At 37.0% G+C, this 19,554-nt stretch overlaps 1 protein-coding gene across 5 annotated transcripts; it reads left to right on the top strand.

Moving 5' to 3' along the window:
* Window positions 1-200: 200 nt before the first annotated feature.
* LOC149165172 (uncharacterized) lies at window positions 201-8,760 on the top strand. 5 transcript variants are annotated; one of them, XM_089432262.1, is made up of 3 exons: window positions 201-1,501; window positions 6,892-7,000; window positions 8,663-8,760. In XM_089432262.1, exon 1 carries the CDS (start codon window positions 391-393, stop codon window positions 1,075-1,077), a length of 687 nt encoding a protein of 228 aa, XP_089288388.1. In that variant the 5' UTR covers window positions 201-390; the 3' UTR covers window positions 1,078-1,501; window positions 6,892-7,000; window positions 8,663-8,760. The 5 variants fall into 5 exon arrangements, with proteins under 5 accessions (XP_089288388.1, XP_089288387.1, XP_089288391.1 ...); XM_089432261.1 differs by having other exon boundaries at window positions 6,835-7,000; XM_089432265.1 differs by lacking the exon at window positions 6,892-7,000.
* The last annotated feature ends 10,794 nt before the right edge of the window (window positions 8,761-19,554 follow it).

The raw sequence follows: 19,554 nt of genomic DNA, 5'->3' as shown, positions 1-19,554 counted from the left end.
GAAAAAAACCATTTTCTTTATAAATTAGACTATCCCGAAACCATTAATTCTATTTAAACTTTTTTCTCCTCTTTATCTTCTCCAAATTGACCTATTATATTTCTTTCTCAAGTCTAATGATTAATAAACATTAATAATAAAAATTAAATTACCAATAAGTCATTGCCGATGCATGATACTACAATATGTAAAAGAGTATTTTGAATTTTGTGATTTGCAAAAGAAGTTTAGTTCTGGCTCTGCGACTCTTGGTGGTCTTCGATCCCTGGCAAACCGAATATGCAGCAGGCCGCAATGAGGAAACCCCTCGTTGGTGACTATCTCGTCAAATCCAGCAGCCCCTAACTTGAATCGCCTCGCAGGGAATTAGATGGCTGCAACAAGGGGAAGATGAAGGTGCAGGCACCCAAGATCTGTCTTGAAAGGAGACCGCAGAATAGCATCGGCGACTTCTCCGAGGCGATTACTGATGCCGACTACCTGCAAGCGGAGGAGGGGAGATACCCAGGTCGAGATGGAAGTCTCTTTGCTGTTGGGAGAACAGATCTCGGGCCACGGGTAGCGTTAGAGTCTGGATCTGGGATCAGATCTACATTTTTTGCCGTGGATTTTTCTTCCCAACACGGCTCGGATTCTCAAGGAATGGCCGCTCCACAAAGAGACCGAGATCTGCGATCGCCTCCAAGCGATTACTGTCGCCGTCATTTTGCAATCGGAGGAGGGGAGCCTCCTAGGGCTAGATCAAAGCTTTCACGCAGTTGGGAGATTAGATCTCGGGCCTCCGGCAGTGCTAAGGCCTGGATCTGGCAAAAGATCTATCTTTTTGGCCGCAGATCCTTCTTTCCACGGATCAGACGCAGATGGTTTCCAAAAGGCATGGCTGCTCCACAGATCTGTCTACAAGATCAAGGTAGAGATAGACTGCTTCAGGCCATTGACGACCAGGAGCAAGTGACCAGCGATGATCGTAAAAACCATACCCGTTTGCTGCAAGACCATTGGAGCAGACGCAGTCGAAGCCTCTATTGCGGGAAGGAAAAACCTCCAGAGGCCCCAGATTGCCAGTTCTGGTTCTGATGGGACAATTCCCAATCGATTTCAAATCTTTGTTAAAACGCCCAAGGGGAAAACAACCGTGATCTGGACTTATGATAACGACACTGTTACAGATTTGAAGAATAACATTGCCGTTCAGATTGGCTACCCGGCTCGGAAACAACACCTCTTAAATGGGGCAGAACGCTGCAGGACTATGGGGCAGAACGCTGCAGGACTACAGAACCTAAGATTACAACATCAAGTCAGGATCTACAATCATTTTCAATATGAGACTACGAGGAGGCGCCGAAAGCTCTGGAACTAGCTCGCAAAATACAAGGTCTTTCAAAAACGCAATCAAGAGCAAAGAGAAAACAAACCCCATAGTTGCCACTAAACCTCAGGGCCTTACATTGTAGATCAAACTCCGGAAAGCCCATCTATCTCCCTCGATATACCAGAGGTAAAAAAAATTATTTCATATAATTTTATGTTTTTGTATTTTAATCTTATAAAAACCATTTTATATGATTTTTATTAATAACATCGTTTAGAACCAATTTCCCAACCATATGGAAATTGTGAAATTCAAACAAATATTAAGATGCTTCTTATTTGAAGAGATGGAAAATTGAAAAGTACAGCTGGTTGGAAGTTCTACATACTATATCCTCTGGAAATAATATAATCGAATTAGGTTGCGTGTTACATGATAGCCACAGGGCGGCTAAGAATCATCCACTGATAAATTAAAATTAATGATTGTGTTTCCACGCCCCTTGCACCTAACTCACGGTGTTTTTGGTCTTCACGGTGTCTTTGGTGCCAATTTTTAAGTGAATGGCAGATTTTCCGAATATTCGGGATATGGGCACTGTCAATTTCGCCCCTGTATCTATCTATGCAATTAACAGCGCTTATGTATTCTAGTAACTTACCATGGACTTAAGCTATTGCAGCACTTATGTCTGCCTCTACAATCGACTTAAGCTCAGTGCAATTAACTTAAGCTCAGTGCAATTAACAGCCAGCTCCTATGTCTGTCTGATTCCGGAATATTAATCGAATAACTCAATGCAATTAACTCTGTCCGATTCTAGCCCTGAGGGTTAGCTCAAATGGTTGAGTTCCCGTTGATAGTACTCTCCCGGTTTGAGAGGTCACGGGATCAAACCTCCTCGGGGTCAGGTCTGAAACGGCCGAACTGTAGTTCCCTTCGGGGAGTTGCCCCGCTTCTCTACGTGGATGTAGCGGCCCACCTCTGGTGCCCGCTTCTCTACGTGGATGTAGCGGCCCACCTCTGGTGCCCCGTGAACCACACGGAAAAAAAAAAAAAACTCTGTCCGATTCCGAAATATTAATCTGAATATTCGAGTAACCTACAATCGACTTAAGCTCAGGGGTTTTTGATCTTCACGGTGTGTTTGGTCTTCACGGTGATGATTTTGTTGTCGTTATTGTGGCCGATGATGGGATTGTCGCCGATCGTCGACCTATATGATTACGACCACGGCTATACATTATGTCGACATTGATAAGTTGTGTATCAATGCATAACGCGGACATAGGTCAAATTTTGAATTTTTCAGTGCATGTTCGGACCATTTGATGTGTCTCTCTGGCTTTTTCAACTTTTACGAAGGTGTTAGTTAAAATGTCTCATTTCAAACCACTAGTTTGCAGGCCATCAATAAGTTAAAATTTTATTGAAAATTTAATAACAATAAGCATGCTCCACTAAACGTAATTTTCAGCCATTAATTTTAAAAACTTTCATAACTAATTAATTTTTATAATATCTAATATACAAAAACTATATTCAACAAATATGGAGTGTAATCATTAAATACATGATGGGTGCAAGTTAGGCTCGAAGGTTGACATTAGCCCTATTAGCACTTATTTGCGATTTTATCTCTCCCCATTTGAAAGCATGTCTTTTAGTTATTGTCTATTTTTATTTCATTAGGTTATTTACATAAATGTCAACCATTTGTAGCAACTTACTTTGTATGTTGAAGTCATCCCTTCATTGTTTTCTTTTCATTTTTTCACTAACATGGCTAGTCTAGAGTTTAATTGAACAACATTTGGTGCATTACCTTGTTTCATATTCCTTAACAACTCTTTCTCTGTGACCATGTGTGGTTTTGTTGCTCTAATGTTGTGGATTAGAGGATTATCCCCTTGTTTCAAGGGCATTGTTGAGTTTCCTCTTTCTACAACCCCCTTGAACTCTAGCTTTGGCATTGTTGAGAACGTTTCTAGAATCTTGAGTTCAACATACTGAGGATGGGGAATGTTTCATGGGTACTCTTTTCTCTTCATTATGAGTGCGTTCATCTCCAACAAGGATTGTGGTATTATCTTTTTCATGGGCATTGTTTTCTCTTCTTTGTTATTGAGTTTATCTCTAGGTTTAGTCTCTACTGAAACAACTTTTATCCTTGTTTTGTTTGTGGGTTTTCCAGGGATTATTAAGCTATTTCATAAGAATTGTTTTCCCTTTACCATGATTGTTTCATGGGCATCATATTCCCTTCTCTGTAGCTAGGTTTGGCATTGTCTTTAGTCCCATCCGCCTTGTCTACAACCTAGCAAACTTATCCGTCAATGACCAAATTCAGCTCTAGCACTGTTGGAAACCTTATCCCTCTATGACTGGCTTCAACTCTAGTCTTGTCAAAAACCTTAGCTTTGATACATCTTAGGCTTGCTTGTTAAGATTTTTCCATTTTTAAATTTATAATATTATTTTACTAGAAATTTAGCATAGTTCTTCTTTTTTTCTGAGAGAGAAATTTAGATGTCAATGTTAAGTTATTATGATATTGTTAGAATTTATTTTTTATATAATGCATGTACCGATATGGTAGCTAACTAAATATATGTTGAATCTCTTCTTTGTTAGTCTTAACATTATATAAGAACCCACCCACATCATATGTGACATTATATCACACTTGTTTGGCCATTTTTCGGCTGTACGAACCAACCCTGTGTTTCGTCTCGAACCAACCCTGTGTTTCGTCTCGTTCAGTGTGGAGCGGGTAGTAACCATTGTTCCGTATGTACAGCGGGGTTCATATCCACGCTGGGAGTCCAGAAAAGATGGGCGGAGTTGGGCGGAGTTGTCAGGAAGTACATTTCAATTCACAACAAACCACTACAAAGTCGGGTTTACACCTAATATGAGTCGGGTTTACACTTAATATGAGCTTTTAATATGTTGCATATTGTATTTGTGCAATGCAATCTACCACACCAATGGCAATGGCAAGTTAACTTTTAGTGAGCATAATCAACAATTGTAACATATAAATCAATCTGTGCACAACAAGTTGAGGCAAAGGGGTTTATAACCTACCACCCTATTAAAGATCATAAGAGTTTTGAGGGAATTTTTATGGAGTTGTTTTAAGTGTGATTTTTTGGATTTTTTGGTGTAGAATCTGGTTGTAAAATTTGAAGTGAAATTTTGATTTATGTTATTTAAAGTGGTTTTTTAACTGTATATATAAATTAGACACCGTAAAAACCCTCTAAAAAACTTTAATTGTGCAGAATTTACCCAATTTTTTTTTAATAAAAGCAATGTTAACCAAATCTCTCTCATTATCATTATCTAAACTGAGATAATTAAAACATGCTCAATATTTTTCTGGACTGTAACATCTCATTTCTTACCTTTTACACAAAGAATACTAGAAAAATATCCACTAAATAAATGAGATAAGTTAGCATATTCACTCGAATGAAAAGATGACTATTAATGTGGATAAGATCCAGCAAAGAGATATGCTCTTTTAACAAGATTTCATACAAAACACGTACATAACAACTAGAAGTGGAAGGCTACCCAAAAAACATCTAACCTTATTTTAAAAATTTACAATAACCATTATGAAAAGCTACCCAGGGCCGTCAAAAAGCAAGATGCACACGGTTTTGATACTTACAGGAGCTGATGTGGAAAAACACCCAATCACCAGTAATATTGTTACCGGAATAGAAACACGGTATCTGGAAAATAGCACCAGTCTCAGGATCTGTCAAAACATTTAATATAAATGATGTCAAATAAGCGATATTTATCTCATAATTGTTGTCTGTGGATTTATTTTTCCTGTATACTCAAAAAGAGAAATTTGGAATCCATTTTAGTATCCAAATGGGTAGAGAACAGCCACAAGTCATCAACACTGGAAACACACCAACCCTATTAATATACCCAAATAGGCAACAACAACACGCCATCAAAAAACACTATCCCTATAAAAACAGTTATGATATACCTCTCTAGATTTGAACAGGCCACACAGATCAGTAAGGTGAAAGAGCCCACTCTTATGGCAGCCACAGGATTCGATCCTTGGAAGAAGTAATACCCGTTATCGGAATCGAGAGACCAGGAAGAAGTTATTTACCATACCCGGTTGCACAAACAATCTCTGTAACTGCTCTGCTTAGCACGTCATATTTTTCAAAATCTTCCAAAAATTATTAAGAGATACATCCGATATGCACATTGTTTATCCAGCGAAGATAATTACTGTATGATAATTCACATTATAATCATATTTAGCGAAATTTGCGTCAATGACCAGTAGATATATCGGCCTTCTTTTGAATCAGTTCGACCGTCTACACTTTTAATGTCCGTCTGACATCTGTGCACAGATTTTTAGCACCACCCTTCTGCTTTCCACTGACATCTGTGCGCATTTTCAAGATATTCGTCATGGTCTCCTTCAATTACTCGTCATGGTCTTCATCCTTCAGACGAAATGGTAGGAATTTCTGTTATGGTCTTCGTCCTTTATCGAAATGGTAGGCATTTCTGTTATGGTCTTCATCCTTTAAGCCAAATGGTAAGCATTTTTGTTATGGGCGCCAACAACCGATGGATGTCTTCCATCTGATGCCTTCCTCTCAATGCAGAGATGGTAAACTACCCTTCTCTCTCAAAAGCCAAGCACTTCAACTGTGGAGATCGTCAAACACGCACAAACTTATAGTGCTCTTGTATAACCCCTAACACAGAAGTCTAATTCGGTGCATTCGAGGAGTCGGCAGGAGCTTTATTCTAGCGGGGAAGAGCCAGGCATATACATTGTATACATACAGTGCGCGTAGGTAGTAGTTATATAGGTATGGTTTGTTGAAAGATAAGAGAGCTTTTCTTCTATTAGTTTGTCTTTGAGTAGTTTTTCCATTACTTTCTTAGAAGAGCCCATTGACCAGGACAAAGTACGGATGGACTCAAGTTCCTACCATGGTAAGCGCAAAGTGCTTATGTTCCCATATACGTAATAGTTCCTATCAGTGTAGTTCTGGGATTTCCTAGTGTTCTAAGATATTGAACCTTCCTCTGCCTTCTTACAGGTAAATGCTATGCTGATCGTCTACGCTGTTATAAGTAAACTCTATGCTGATCTGATAAGAATTAGTTTGGCTAAGTGGGGTCCGGGGCATGTGGGCTACATGCAAACCTGGCGTGCCAGCTAACCTACACCTTCTATGTTTTTGTTTTGTTTTTTTAATTATATTTATTATTTTTCATTAAATTTTTTAATTTATTTGTGTTTTAGCCGCAGTTTCGGATTCCCAGACTTGGAAACTGTGCCCCATTTTTATCTCTGGTCTTTAAGCTGGTCAAGATAACTCCAGGGTTGCTAATCATTCTCCATTTTTATCTCTAACGTAATGGGGCTTGATCTTACCCCTCTCGATGGGGGTGTGGGAATTCCTTGGCCTCACCATTGCAATTAACTTAAACTCTTTTGTTTTCTTCAGGAACGAGGTCATATGGCTGATTGTCATTTCTTTTTTTCTGTGCGAGGCTTTGTGAAGACAGGGTTGGAGGATCGATTCGCGGTGCAACAGGGTACATTGGGTGCTATTGGTCAGGACAAGTTTAGGGGCAGTGATGAAGAGAAATTCAAAGGCCGCTAGAGTCCATGTAACTCCCATTATCTTCGGTGTTGTTCATTTTTATTTCTTTTTACTTTCATTTGGCCAATATCTACATGAGTACTCCATTTTGCCTTAAAAAAACATTGATATGAGAAACTCTGTTTTGTGTTTCATACAAGTGCATTATTATGAGAACCAACTGGTCCATGTAATGTTCTTGTGGTTGGGGTGAAAGGTGAGGATTGAAAAGGTCTCTTAACAGTGTGTTATTGTATTGTATCGGTTCTTTTATCACTGACACCCGAGATGTCTGAGTTTCTTTTGGCTTATGCATACTATTCATTGCATTATTAGGTTTTCTCATTAAGTGTTTCTGTCTTGACTTGCTCAAATACTAACCTTGTAATGTTCAGGTCATTGATTGCAAATTTGTCAGCAGCAAATTACTGCAAATCAGTGTACTTGAAATCACAAAAAAACATGGGCTTTGGGTAATATATTGAAGTTCTTTTTCTCTTTGAGTTATTTTCTCCAGTTTTATGCTTAATAAAGATCTCAGTTTAAAAGGAGGATTGTTGCTTGTAATTACTATGTAAGATTGTTTCCCAGTCATCCAAGTTTACTGTCCGTGTTCAGTTCCCTTCTTTCTAGAAGAATATATTTTCACATTCTTATAAAAGTACACAATTTGGTAATATTTTGTTATACAAGAACAATTTTTTTTTTAATGGATCCTTCCACCTTTGCTTAGTGCATTGGCTTTGAGACCAGCAAGTTCATGAATTCACTCAACATGTGCCCCTTGCATTTGTGAAATTAAGCTTCCCAATAATCCAACAAAGACTACTCCACTCCCTTTGCTTCTGCAAGATTCCTCTGCTCTGGATTCTCACATAATTGCGGCCACCTTTTACCTTGATGAAATTTATTTTCAAAAGAAACTTACATGTTCATGGTTGGGAAAAACAAAGACCACAGACCCTTGCCTGGAGGTCGCAATTTATTCTGAAAAAGCCCGAAATCTCAGGAATTGCACTTAAAGAAGCTACTCAGGTTTGTTTTCACTTAGGTTTGTTATCAGTTAGTTATTAGTGATAATATAAAGGTCAATGAGTCAACTAAGTCTCAAATTGACCAAATTTAACCAGAAATGAGTCAGGATCATGTTGTTTGTTGGGAATTTCATAGGGTAAAACGAGCATTCATTGAAAGATTAATTTCTATTTCTCATTATCGTGGAATTCGTCATCGAGATGGATTCCCTGTAATGGTAAACGTACGTATTTTTCTGGTAGACCGTGGTTAAGGCATCGTTTTTTACATAAAATTAGCTGCATTACTAGCCCTTCTCTAGCAAATTCTGAATTTGTGAAAAATCATCTTTATTTTTTTGAAAATCTGTGTTCTTTTTTGAAAATCTGTGTTCACTGTCTTGCCTCTGAATATAGAAGTTGACCCAAAGTCACCATACCCTATAATTCATTTCAGATACTGTTTTTCAAATAATCTAGCTATATATCATATGTGAAATCTAGGCTTCCACTGAAGTTCTTTGTTTGTTGCTAAATGATACACAGAGGTGATTTCTGTTTTATTTTGTCAATGAGGTTTTACAATGATGAAATGACATCTAATTTCATTTTATCACTGACGTTTTACAATGATGAAATGACATCTAAATGTAACAATATTTCATATTGCATTGTAGAGCCTTGTTACAAAAGGAGAGAGATTTACCAGAGTTAATGGTACTTCTGCAGAGTAAAGGTGATCTTTACATGCTAAGATCAGAAGCAGACACAGATAGATTCCTTGACACATCTTAACATTTTGTGGGCTATTTTAGTGATATAATTATTTTATGTTGTAGATTTTCTCTGTATATGTGAAGGGATCATTGTTGAGGCAACAACAAATCTTTTGCATTCTCGCCTTCAGCATATTCGACCCTTAAGATACTTTTGAGAGAATATAGTTGTAGGAAATTCTGGACTGGGCTTCAAGAACAGATCAGAATATATTAAAGTTAGTGATGTACTTTTCCAAGGCTTAAACAGAATGGAGTTGTATGTTTTCATGTTGATGTTCCTGAAGGAACACATTTATAAATATGCAATAGGGTATATGGTAATAATAATTGTTGTATTCCTAAACGAATACAACTCCTACAAAGTGGTTCTTAGTTGATTAACAATTATCTTGCAATGGACATAGTTTTACATCTACAAACAGATCATATAATGTGGAATGGACTGGAAATCCTGTTGACAACATTTGATTAGTAATTTGAACCTAAATTGGACGTTAAGGAAAAAGTTATAGGCTTATAGCCACTCATTCTATGAAGTTATTCAAACGGAGTGATGGCTTCCTCAGCATGGATGGAGATAGTTGCATTTCTAATAGTGTGGTATTCATTCTCTATTTGTAAACTCTATTTGTATTTTATTGTTGGGTGCTATTGTTCTCAGAATATACTTCTTTGTTACTGTTAATAAATAATTCTAATAACAATTCAATGACACCTAAAATCAAAAGTTTCGATAACAACTAAAATCAAACAATTCTAATAACAATTCAATGACACCTAAAATCAAAAGTTTCGATAACAACTAAAATCAGAAGTTACAGCTAACAATAATGCTTACATTCAATGTCTAAATATAAATGATCTGAAAATGAACAAATAAAAAAGAATGCACACAATAACACATGGCCTTTTGTCAAGAAAATTTTCTACTGGTATAAAAACTCCACCATACATGATATTTTGTTTTACCATATGAAAATAAGTATGACAGAGTACTTTGTTTCATATTAATGGTGCATTAGGCTACACTGATTGCATATGGAAGATCTCGAGTCCCTTACAGCAACGTTGTGAGCTCCCTTTTCACATTTTTCTGTTTATCTGGATGGAAAATCATCCTTTTTTGCTCGAAGAAGAAAAATCATTATTCTGGTTGTCTTTTGTTTCCAATATTAAACATATCTACAACCCACCAAATACACTTCATTTAGTTTCCCACATACTGAAATCTTCAATCTCCAACTGTAGTTATAGTTATTTTCCCCACCTGCAAACTCCACCCTTTAGTTTTCAATCTCAAATCTTGATGTAGAATTTTGGCTGGAGATTTTATTTTTAATAAGACAATTTAGAATTTAAATCTTCTACGGTATATATCTCAATAGGAAAATTTCCAGAATTTATGTAATGTCGTTGTCGAATAATCTGGAATTAAAACTTGAAACTTGCAAGAAATAATTTATGCAGTAAAACCTTGTCATAAAAGAAGTTATTTCAGAAATTTCATAAAAAATAAAATAAAATAAATATAAAATAAAATAAAAAAAATAAAAAATTATGTCCAATATTCCATAATACCATTCACTGAAAATAATTTATTGCGATAAACCCTAGATACCAAATAAAAATATTCCAGATACAATAAATCATTCAAAACATAGCATCGATTCTGAATGGGGATTTTACTGGACATTTAATAATTATTTCCAAACCATGTCTGCCCAATACGAAATAATACAATGAAGCTCCTCGCTGCAATGGCCTGCACGGCTCCTGCACAACTGTTACTGATAATGAATTTTACTTGTGGACCTACTGGTAGTATTGGGTTTTCGTCGTCCAACGATCACAATGTCAAATTCTTAACAAAATATACTATATAAATAACAAATTCAGGAGGATCTAAATATCTGGCTCTTCCTCGTTTTGAATCTTTTGAAAGGCGGGATGGGAGTATTTTTATTTTATTATTATTATTTTTTTATATTTTATTTAAGTGATTTTTTTAATTTAAATTATTTTTAAGACTATTTTTCCTCTCTATTAACTAGCAATTGTCCCAAAAGGTACAAAGAGAGGCCCATAGGATTATTAAATTAGAATTGTTGAATTTCTCTAGAAGAGATGTTGGTTCAAGCCTAACAGATGAGCAATTTGAGCTGGCTAAAGGCCTTCTAACTGTTTTTTATATCCCTAGCTACCTCCCATCTCTAGCTACGGAGGTGAGTTCAGTACCATGTTGGTTCATGGCTACCAACCCGTAGCAGCTGCAAGGCCGGTGCTAGCTACCAACCATATCGGGTAAAACTAGAGGCGAGCTCAGGTCAGGTGGTTGGCCCCCTCCCCTCGCCATACCCTAGATGGAAGGTCCGTTGCCTTACCATAGGTTTTAACAACCCTGGGTTTAAAACCCATCCCCCCTCTAACAAGGGTTAAGCATTTATAACAACAATGCAGAGAGGGCCCAACTATTGGTATAATCATTTCCGGGGCGCGACCATCCCATCTCCCTATTTATTATTCAGTTAGTCATTAGTAAACGTGGAGAAGACAAGCTTTAGGGGTTTTACGGGAGTCAGGTCTTTGGTTGAGCCTACGGCCATACCTCACCCTCATGTGAGGTGACCTCAAAGGATGCGCGTTAGTATTACATGATGTGTCCAGTGGGATTCCTAAACGGAGTCCACACGAAACCATCCATCAATTTTTCTTTCTTGCTATGATAATACCCTACATCAATTTTGCTTGTTGTATAGTGTTTGTATAAGAGGGACATCAGGACTCTTACAGGATGCCTACGGTGTTCTGGCTAAGATCCACCTCTGTGTTTCTCACTATTGGGATTTCTATATTCCAGATCAGCAAGAATACACTTCATTGTTACTGTCGTATATGAGACTCATAACCATTATAAATTAAGACAAGACAAGTGTGTTACTTTTAACACAACATATATATTATTAAACACCAACATATAACTATGTGACTATCAATGAACTTATGACCAAAATGGGATCAAAGCATTGTAGGAGAACATTGCAATATGATCCACATGAAGGGAGAACCAGAAAAAACTTGTTTAAAAATAATTTAATTTCAGGTTGATAACCTTTCATATATAATGCAAATTTCATTATATATTTTCAAACAAAAAATTATATTATGTCAAATTGTAAGAGGCATATGTTTTTAAATAAAAAACCACATTAACATGAACAAAACAACCATGATAACTAACAATCTTACACATGTAGGACATCTATACAACGAACAAAACAACCATGATAATTAACAATCTTACACATGTAGGATATCTATACAACTAGTGTTCACCAATTCTCGTAAGTGATGATACTTACGATGATATTACACCAAGTAAATGATCCCATAAATGTCCAAATGATCATTACCAATTGTAATATGGTGTATTGCAAATCATTAGATAATCATCGTCAGTTGTATTATGGTATATTGCAACTCATTTTAATTTATGAGTAAAGTGCTCAATCCTTATTACAAAATGGGACTAGATTTATGTCATTAAACTTAGAAATCCCTCTCATCTATATTTTAGTAATTCACAAAACTAAAAAATTCCTTCTCATCTATATTTAAGTAATTCATAAAACCAAAAAATCCATCCACACCATGCATTATTGGGTAATCAAGTTGTTCAATGAGAAAAGCATTATTGGGTCATAAGTTGTTCAATGAGAAAAGTGTAATATCCTAATTCTTTGTGATGTCCCTCTATATAGCACTTCATTGTTTGATTATTAGCTTAACATTTTTATTTAACGCATAGGAAAAAGTCCATGATCGTAAATTTGGAATGCTTTATATCATAATGCACAAATTCCAATGTCCCGCCATGTTATATTTGCTATCATGCTAAACTGTAAAATTGTAAACCTTCAATGAGGAGAGCTTAATATTTATTGATATATTGTGCCTACCTCTCCTTGATATCTCCTATGCTATTTGATAGCATAGGGAAGGTATCCTAGGCAAAATTGTTGTTCGATATGGTGGGGTAGAATTTTAGACCAAATCCCTAGGCAAAATTGTTGTTCGGTATGGTGGGGGTAGAATTTTAGACCAATTTTTTCTCGACAAAAGTTGTGAGTTCAATCACATATTGTGGTAATAGTGTAGGATGTATGGTCATTAAATTTGATTCTTTTCACATCAAATCTTCGGACAATAATTTTATACAATAATACAATACATACATGGTGATTGATTAATTTTATATATGTTTTCTCTCCACCCTAAGTAAATATAATCTTTTCATACCTCAAACAACTGAGATGACTTGAAATTTAATTTATTTGTCTTAAATCTAAATTAAAAAATATACAACCTAAACATTTACCTACATTGTTGATAATAAACATGCAAAAAATTAAGTTGTATTTAAAGAAATATGGTGTCTAAAAAGCATAGAACTCCAAACATCAAATCTCTTTGCTCCTTATATTATCTACAATTTGTTGGAAATAAATTTTCAAAAAAAACATAATAACAAATATTTATTTATTATAGCCCCAAGGGTTAGCTCAATCGGTCAAGCCGGGGCCTCGCCAATGGGAGGTCACAGGGTCGAAACCCGAAAGCTCTTGGGGTCAGGTCAGTAAATAGGCTGAGGGGTGGGACCCCCTTCGGGTGGGGTCCACCCTAGCGTTGTTCGATCCTGGACGTAGCGGACCCACTGACCATGGGTATCCGTGATATATATATATATATATAATATCGATATCTATATATATATATATATATATATATATATATATATATATATATATATATATATATATAATTTATTATCTATTATCTATTATTGATTATAAATAGAAATAAATTGCTTCAAAAATACATAACTATAAATATTGATTTAATTTAACTATAATATATATATATATATATATATATATATATATATATATATATATATATATATATATATATATTTTAACAAATTACTAATTAAAATCAATAATAGTAAAGCCCCAAGGGTTAACTCAATTAGTTGAGTTCCCATCACTTTTAACAAATTACTAATTAAAATCAATAATAGTAAGCCCCAAGGGTTAACTCAATTAGTTGAGTTCCCATCACTAAAGCACCTTGCTAATGAGAGGCCACAGGGTCAATTCTCCTCGACACCCTTGTAGTTAGGCCTGCTAATAAGCTGATAGTATGGATCTACTTGAATATTTCTTCGGAAAAATAAATAAATAAAATCAATAATAGTAATTTAACAACAATATAAGTAGAGTGAAAAATAATTTTCTTTCACCGCCCTTTCTTGGATTATTTATCAACAATCAAGTAAATTGAAGATTGTACTTTAAAAAATAACAAAATAACATCATGGGAAAAAACCTAAATTGGTATAGCAATAATTTAAATGGTGAAAAAAATATCAATTCATTTACTCTTTGCTTTAATTTGCGGCATTGTGCTCATGATGTTATAATAAATTTTTCAACTGTGTTAATATTCAATTTCTCATGGTAAAGCAGAAAATTAAACCAACAACTTAACACTTAGGAGTGTCTTAACAATACAAATCATGTCTACAAATGCATTCCACTTAAACAAATGAGTATTTATATTTTTATTAATTTTTCATCAAGATTTCTTAATTTTTAATGTTTATTTCTTTACATAAAGCCATTTTTCATTACATGAGACAAGAAACGTGAGATTTATTTCTTCATTATTGAAATACATTTCAGTTTCTTTGTCTTTACATATAAACCACTCTTCATTATTTTCACTTTGAACGAGCGTACAAAGTGGATCCATTTAACAAATTTGTGTGGACAACTTTCTTTCTTCTTGGTAGAGTATTTGGATTTTGCTCTATGTATGTGCATAATTCTTTCCAAAGGCAATTTGTTTGTGTAATTGGCTTGCTTCTCCCTCCCTAAGTATTCAATTTGGTTGGGTAGAAAAACATTTTCAAATGGTAGGGGATATTCATGGTGGTTATTGCCTTGGTCACTAGAAAGCTTCAAAATGAAATAAGACATTCAATGTGTTCCATGTAATATAGATATAAACAAAACATCTAAAGAAAATTAATTCAACATGATCCAGTCCAAGAAAACAAGGTTTTTCACAAACCAATTAAGCCTTTCAACCTTTTCGGCTTATTTGCTTATATCAAACATTTGTGCAGGGTTTCAACCAATTAAGATTTCATTGAGTATATATCTACAAATCAGTGATTTTGGGATCAAATCCCATAAAGCAATTCTATACCCGCTCTTCAAATTCCTTCAAGCTTTTGAAAGTAAAACCAATGAATTATTAATATAATTTTACCATAATAAAAAACAATTAGAAGGCCTATAGCCAGCGCAAATTGCTCATTCGTTAGGCTTGAGCTAGCATCTCTTCTAGAGAAATTCAACAATTCTAATTTAATAATCCTATTGGCCTCTCTTTGTACCTTTTGGGACAATTGCTAGTTTAGAACTTTTTAACCAATCATTCGCCAACCCTATTAATTAAATAAATCGCGATGACTTACAACATTTTTTAGTTGAAATATTAAAATACAATTCAATGATCCATGAATCATAGAGTGCAGTTGCTCTATTTTACTTCGTTAATTCAAACACACACCAAAAGAAATAAAAAATGACAACAGATAAGTGACCATTTAAAAATCTCAACGAATTCTTTCTTCGGCTGACCATAACATTAATTTTCAAAAAGCAATATGATGTACTGTCATGGTTTGGTGCTTATATATGTGGACGGATATACACTAATTTTTTATTATTAATTGAGATTCCAAAAAAGTCGGTCGGATATCCATGTGCCAAGGTGGGGATTTCTTCTGGGCATGGATGGGGATTTCTTCTGGGCGTAGATGGTAGGGAACTGAAAATAACAAATCATGACACCAGCTTAAATAGAAATTAATATAGAAACCTTTAGTCCATAAAACAACAAAAATAACGGATTTACCTACCATTTACGCGCAATCTCCCACCCTGGTGATTTATTCAGTTACCTACCATCTATGCGCAATGGCGGAATAAAATATGCCAAACATTTCAATTGCCTTCTGCTGCAGCAATGCTGGCTTAACGAATATTTCTTCAATGAATGCAAAATATGTAAATGTGTTAGACAACCTGCACAAATGAATCTAGCTAGTAAAGGTTGAACACACAGCTTTTCAGAGCAAAAACACTAGAAGAAAATCGAAAGAAAAAAAGAATGATTCATTAGAAAATAGGTTACAATTCTCATGATATAGCATTACTGGGTGAAGATCCCAAGGTAATGCACCATAGTGGTGATCAATGAGATGACTCGACACCTACATTAAGTTTTGGAGAGAACTAGCCAGTTGCGGAGTGAAATGAGGAGCAAATCAGGGAGTAAATCATGCAGAAGAACTAACCAATTGCGGAGTTAAAGAAGGAGCAAATCAGGGAGTAAATCATGCAGAAGAAATAGCCATTTGCGGAGTTAAAGAAGGAGCAAATCAGGGAGTAACTCATGCAGAAGGAATCTTGCATGTAGTCCCATGCTCTAACTAAGTGGCCGCATGTAGGTGTGTAGTAACTCCAACACCCCCTGAACACCACTATGGGGAAAAATAGAAAATGGGCCCTGGCAATGAAGGCCAAAGGTCACCCAAAATACAGTGCAACTTGTACTAAAATTGAGGAAAGAGGGAAAACCTCGTGGGAAAAACCCCCTGTCAAAATACAATGTAATCAAAAGAAAAGAGGAAGAAAAGACAGTTGCTAAGCAACTGTGTCCTTCACTCCAAGACGATCGTGCAGAGAGCAAAACTTCTGCTCAGTGAATGTCTTGGTGAAGATGTCTGCAGTCTGTTCTGCTGAAGGACAGAACTGCAAATCAATGACCCGATCATGTACTAAGTCTCTGATGTAGTGCATATGGATCTCTATGTGCTTCGTCCGCTGCCGCTGTACTGGATCCCTACAAAATTTGAGAGTGCTCTAGTTGTCACACTAGACGACAATGGGCTGGTGGAACTGGACGCCCAACTCAGTGAGGAAGTGTTGTAGCCACAGAGCCTGAGTGGTGATGTTGACTACTCCTATGTACTCGGTCGTGGCCGAAGAGAGAGCAATAGCAGCCTGCTTCTTGCTCAACCAACAGATAGGGCCAAACCCTAGACTAAGTGAATATCCGAAGGTGGACTTGCGATCAATACTGTCGCTCGCCCAATCAGAATCAGTGAAGCCAAGGAGATTCAATGCATTGCCTGCTGCATAGTGAATCCCGAAGGTGACGGTGCCCTGCACATATCAGAGGATGCGCTTGGCAGCATTCCACAGTAGCTCATGCGGCTCCTGCATGTATCTGGAAACTGCCCCTACTACATATGAGAGATCTGGTCTGAAGTGGGTGAGGTACAATAATCTCCCCACTAGCTATCGATAGAGAGTGCTGTCAACTAATGGAGTGTCACCTCCATCCTCAAGGCAAACCCCAGATAGAAAAGGAGTCGGTGTTGGCTTGCAATCAGTCATGTGAAATCTCTCGAGGAGATCCTGTGCATACTTAGCCTGAGAGAGTTTGATGCCTGTGGCATCCTGGCTGATCTCAAGACTAAGAAAGAAGTGTAATGGACCCATGTCCGTCATCAAGAACCTATCATGCAAGGTCCTCTTGACTGTAGCAATGGCTGAATCCGAGCTACCAATGATCAGGAGATCATCCACATACAACACTAAGATAAGAAGAGAATCATGTGTCCTGAGCATGTAAACATTCGGATCAGACTTACATCTTTCAAAGTTTTGTGATAAGAGAAAATAATCCATCTTTGCATACCAAGCTCTCAGGGCTTGCTTAAGGCCGTAGAGAGATTTCTTCAGTCTGCAGACCAAAGATGAATCCTGAATGAAACCATGTGGTTAATCCATGTAGATCTCCTCAGATAGGTCTCCGTGAAGAAAGGAATTCTTCACATCCATCTGATGTACTTCCCACCCCTGGGCAGCCGCAATCGCAAGTGCAAGGCGTATGGAATCCATCTTTGCTACTGGAGCAAAGGTCTCATCATAATCAATGTCATGCACTTGCTGGAAGCCTTTGGCTACTAGCTTAGCTTTCTATCTGGTGATTTTCCCATCTACAACACTCTTGGTCCTGTAGACCCATTTACATCGGACAAGTTTCCTCCCTGAAGGAAGGGGGACCAGATCCCAGGTTTGGTTCTCGAGAAGGGATTTATGCTCCTCCTCCATGGCGAACTCCCAAGATGGATGCCCAGCAGTCTCATCATAAGACTGTGGATCAGAAGACTGAACCAAATGACAATGCCAGGATGGCGATGGTTCAGTGGCAGTCAGGGCAAGAGGAGGCTCAATAAACTCTAAGCTAGTCCTCTGTAGATCAGAATTATCCCCCACAAGACCATTTATAGCAGTTGGTGGGTCTTGTGCATATATCTCACGTAAGATCCTTGTTCTCTGATTTATTACAGGGGAATTTGATTCACTGCTGGAAGCCCGATCTGGGCTTTGATGTGGATCATCATATGCATGCATTCGATTTGTATCTGAAGACTCTGTCTCTACATCTAAGTGTACTGAGTCATCATCTCGGACATGAGGTAGATAAAAGGTGTCTGCATGCGGCAATTTAGGTGCATGCGAGAGACTTTCCTCAAATTTGACACTTCGTTCAATGATGAGCTTGTCCGTAGAGGAAATTAGGAGTCAGTATCCCTTCACACCATTAGGTTATCCAACAAAGATGCACTCAATAATTGTGGATCAAGAGCTTTCCTCTTTTCAGAGAGGATCCTGGCCCATGCTCGGGAGCCGAAAACATGGAAGTGGGTGACCTCTGGTTTAGTGCTGCTCCAAGCCTCAAAGGGGGTCTGATCCTTGACAGACCTATGAGGAGATCTATTCTGGATGTAGTTAGCACAATTAAGTGCTTCAGCCCATAACTTATGAGGCAGTGACTTAGCATGCAACATGCAGGAAGCCATCTCTTTGAGAGATCGGTTCTTTCTCTCAGCAACTCCGTTCTGCTGCAGAGTGTATGGAACTCTGTATTGCAACCGTATGCCGGACTGAAGGCAAAGGTTCTGAAGTGTTGTGTTAACATATTCCCCCCCATTGTCTGTATGGAGGGCTTTGATCTTTCTCTTTGACTGTGTCTCAACTAGTGCTTTGAAATCTTCAAAGTGCGCAAAAACTTCAGATTTGTTCCTGAGAAGATACACCCAAGTATACCGTGAGAAATCATCAATAAATGTAAGCACATACCTTGCTTTGTTGATGGAAGGATGAGGAAAAGGCCCCATGAGATCACTATGGATCAAATCTAGAGGAGAGGATGCTCTGTGAGTCTTGCTAGTGTCAAACTTTTCTCTAGGATGTTTGCCAAGGACACACCCTTCACAAACTCCTTTGGAGAAACTGATATTTGGCAAGCCTTCCACCATCTCATGCTTGCTTAGCTACTACATATACCTGTAATTTAAGTGACCAAACCTCTCGTGCCAAAGCCTACTACTATCATCAGCATGTGTAAGCAATAAGGAGGATTCAGATTCAATAAATTCAGAAAATGTATACAGTCTAGCTCCATTGTTTACCTCACTAGTTGCAATTTTGGAGTTGCTATGTAGGTCATATATGTTCACTGCATCTGGAGTGAATTCCACTCTCTTTCTGGTGCCAGAATGAGTGATCTGATAAATTGAAAGCAGGTTTACCGAAAGTTTTGGAACATGAAGCACATCTTCAAAGCTTCTGTGTAAAAGTTCCACT

Source organism: Pinus tabuliformis, chromosome 5_1 (assembly GCF_031772625.1).
Source record: "Pinus tabuliformis cultivar Carrire ecotype Pingquan chromosome 5_1, CPIR1, whole genome shotgun sequence".
NCBI lineage: Eukaryota > Viridiplantae > Streptophyta > Pinopsida > Pinales > Pinaceae > Pinus > Pinus tabuliformis.
Note: the sequence above shows the minus strand (reverse complement) of the source record. Positions and strands in the feature narration are given on the sequence as shown.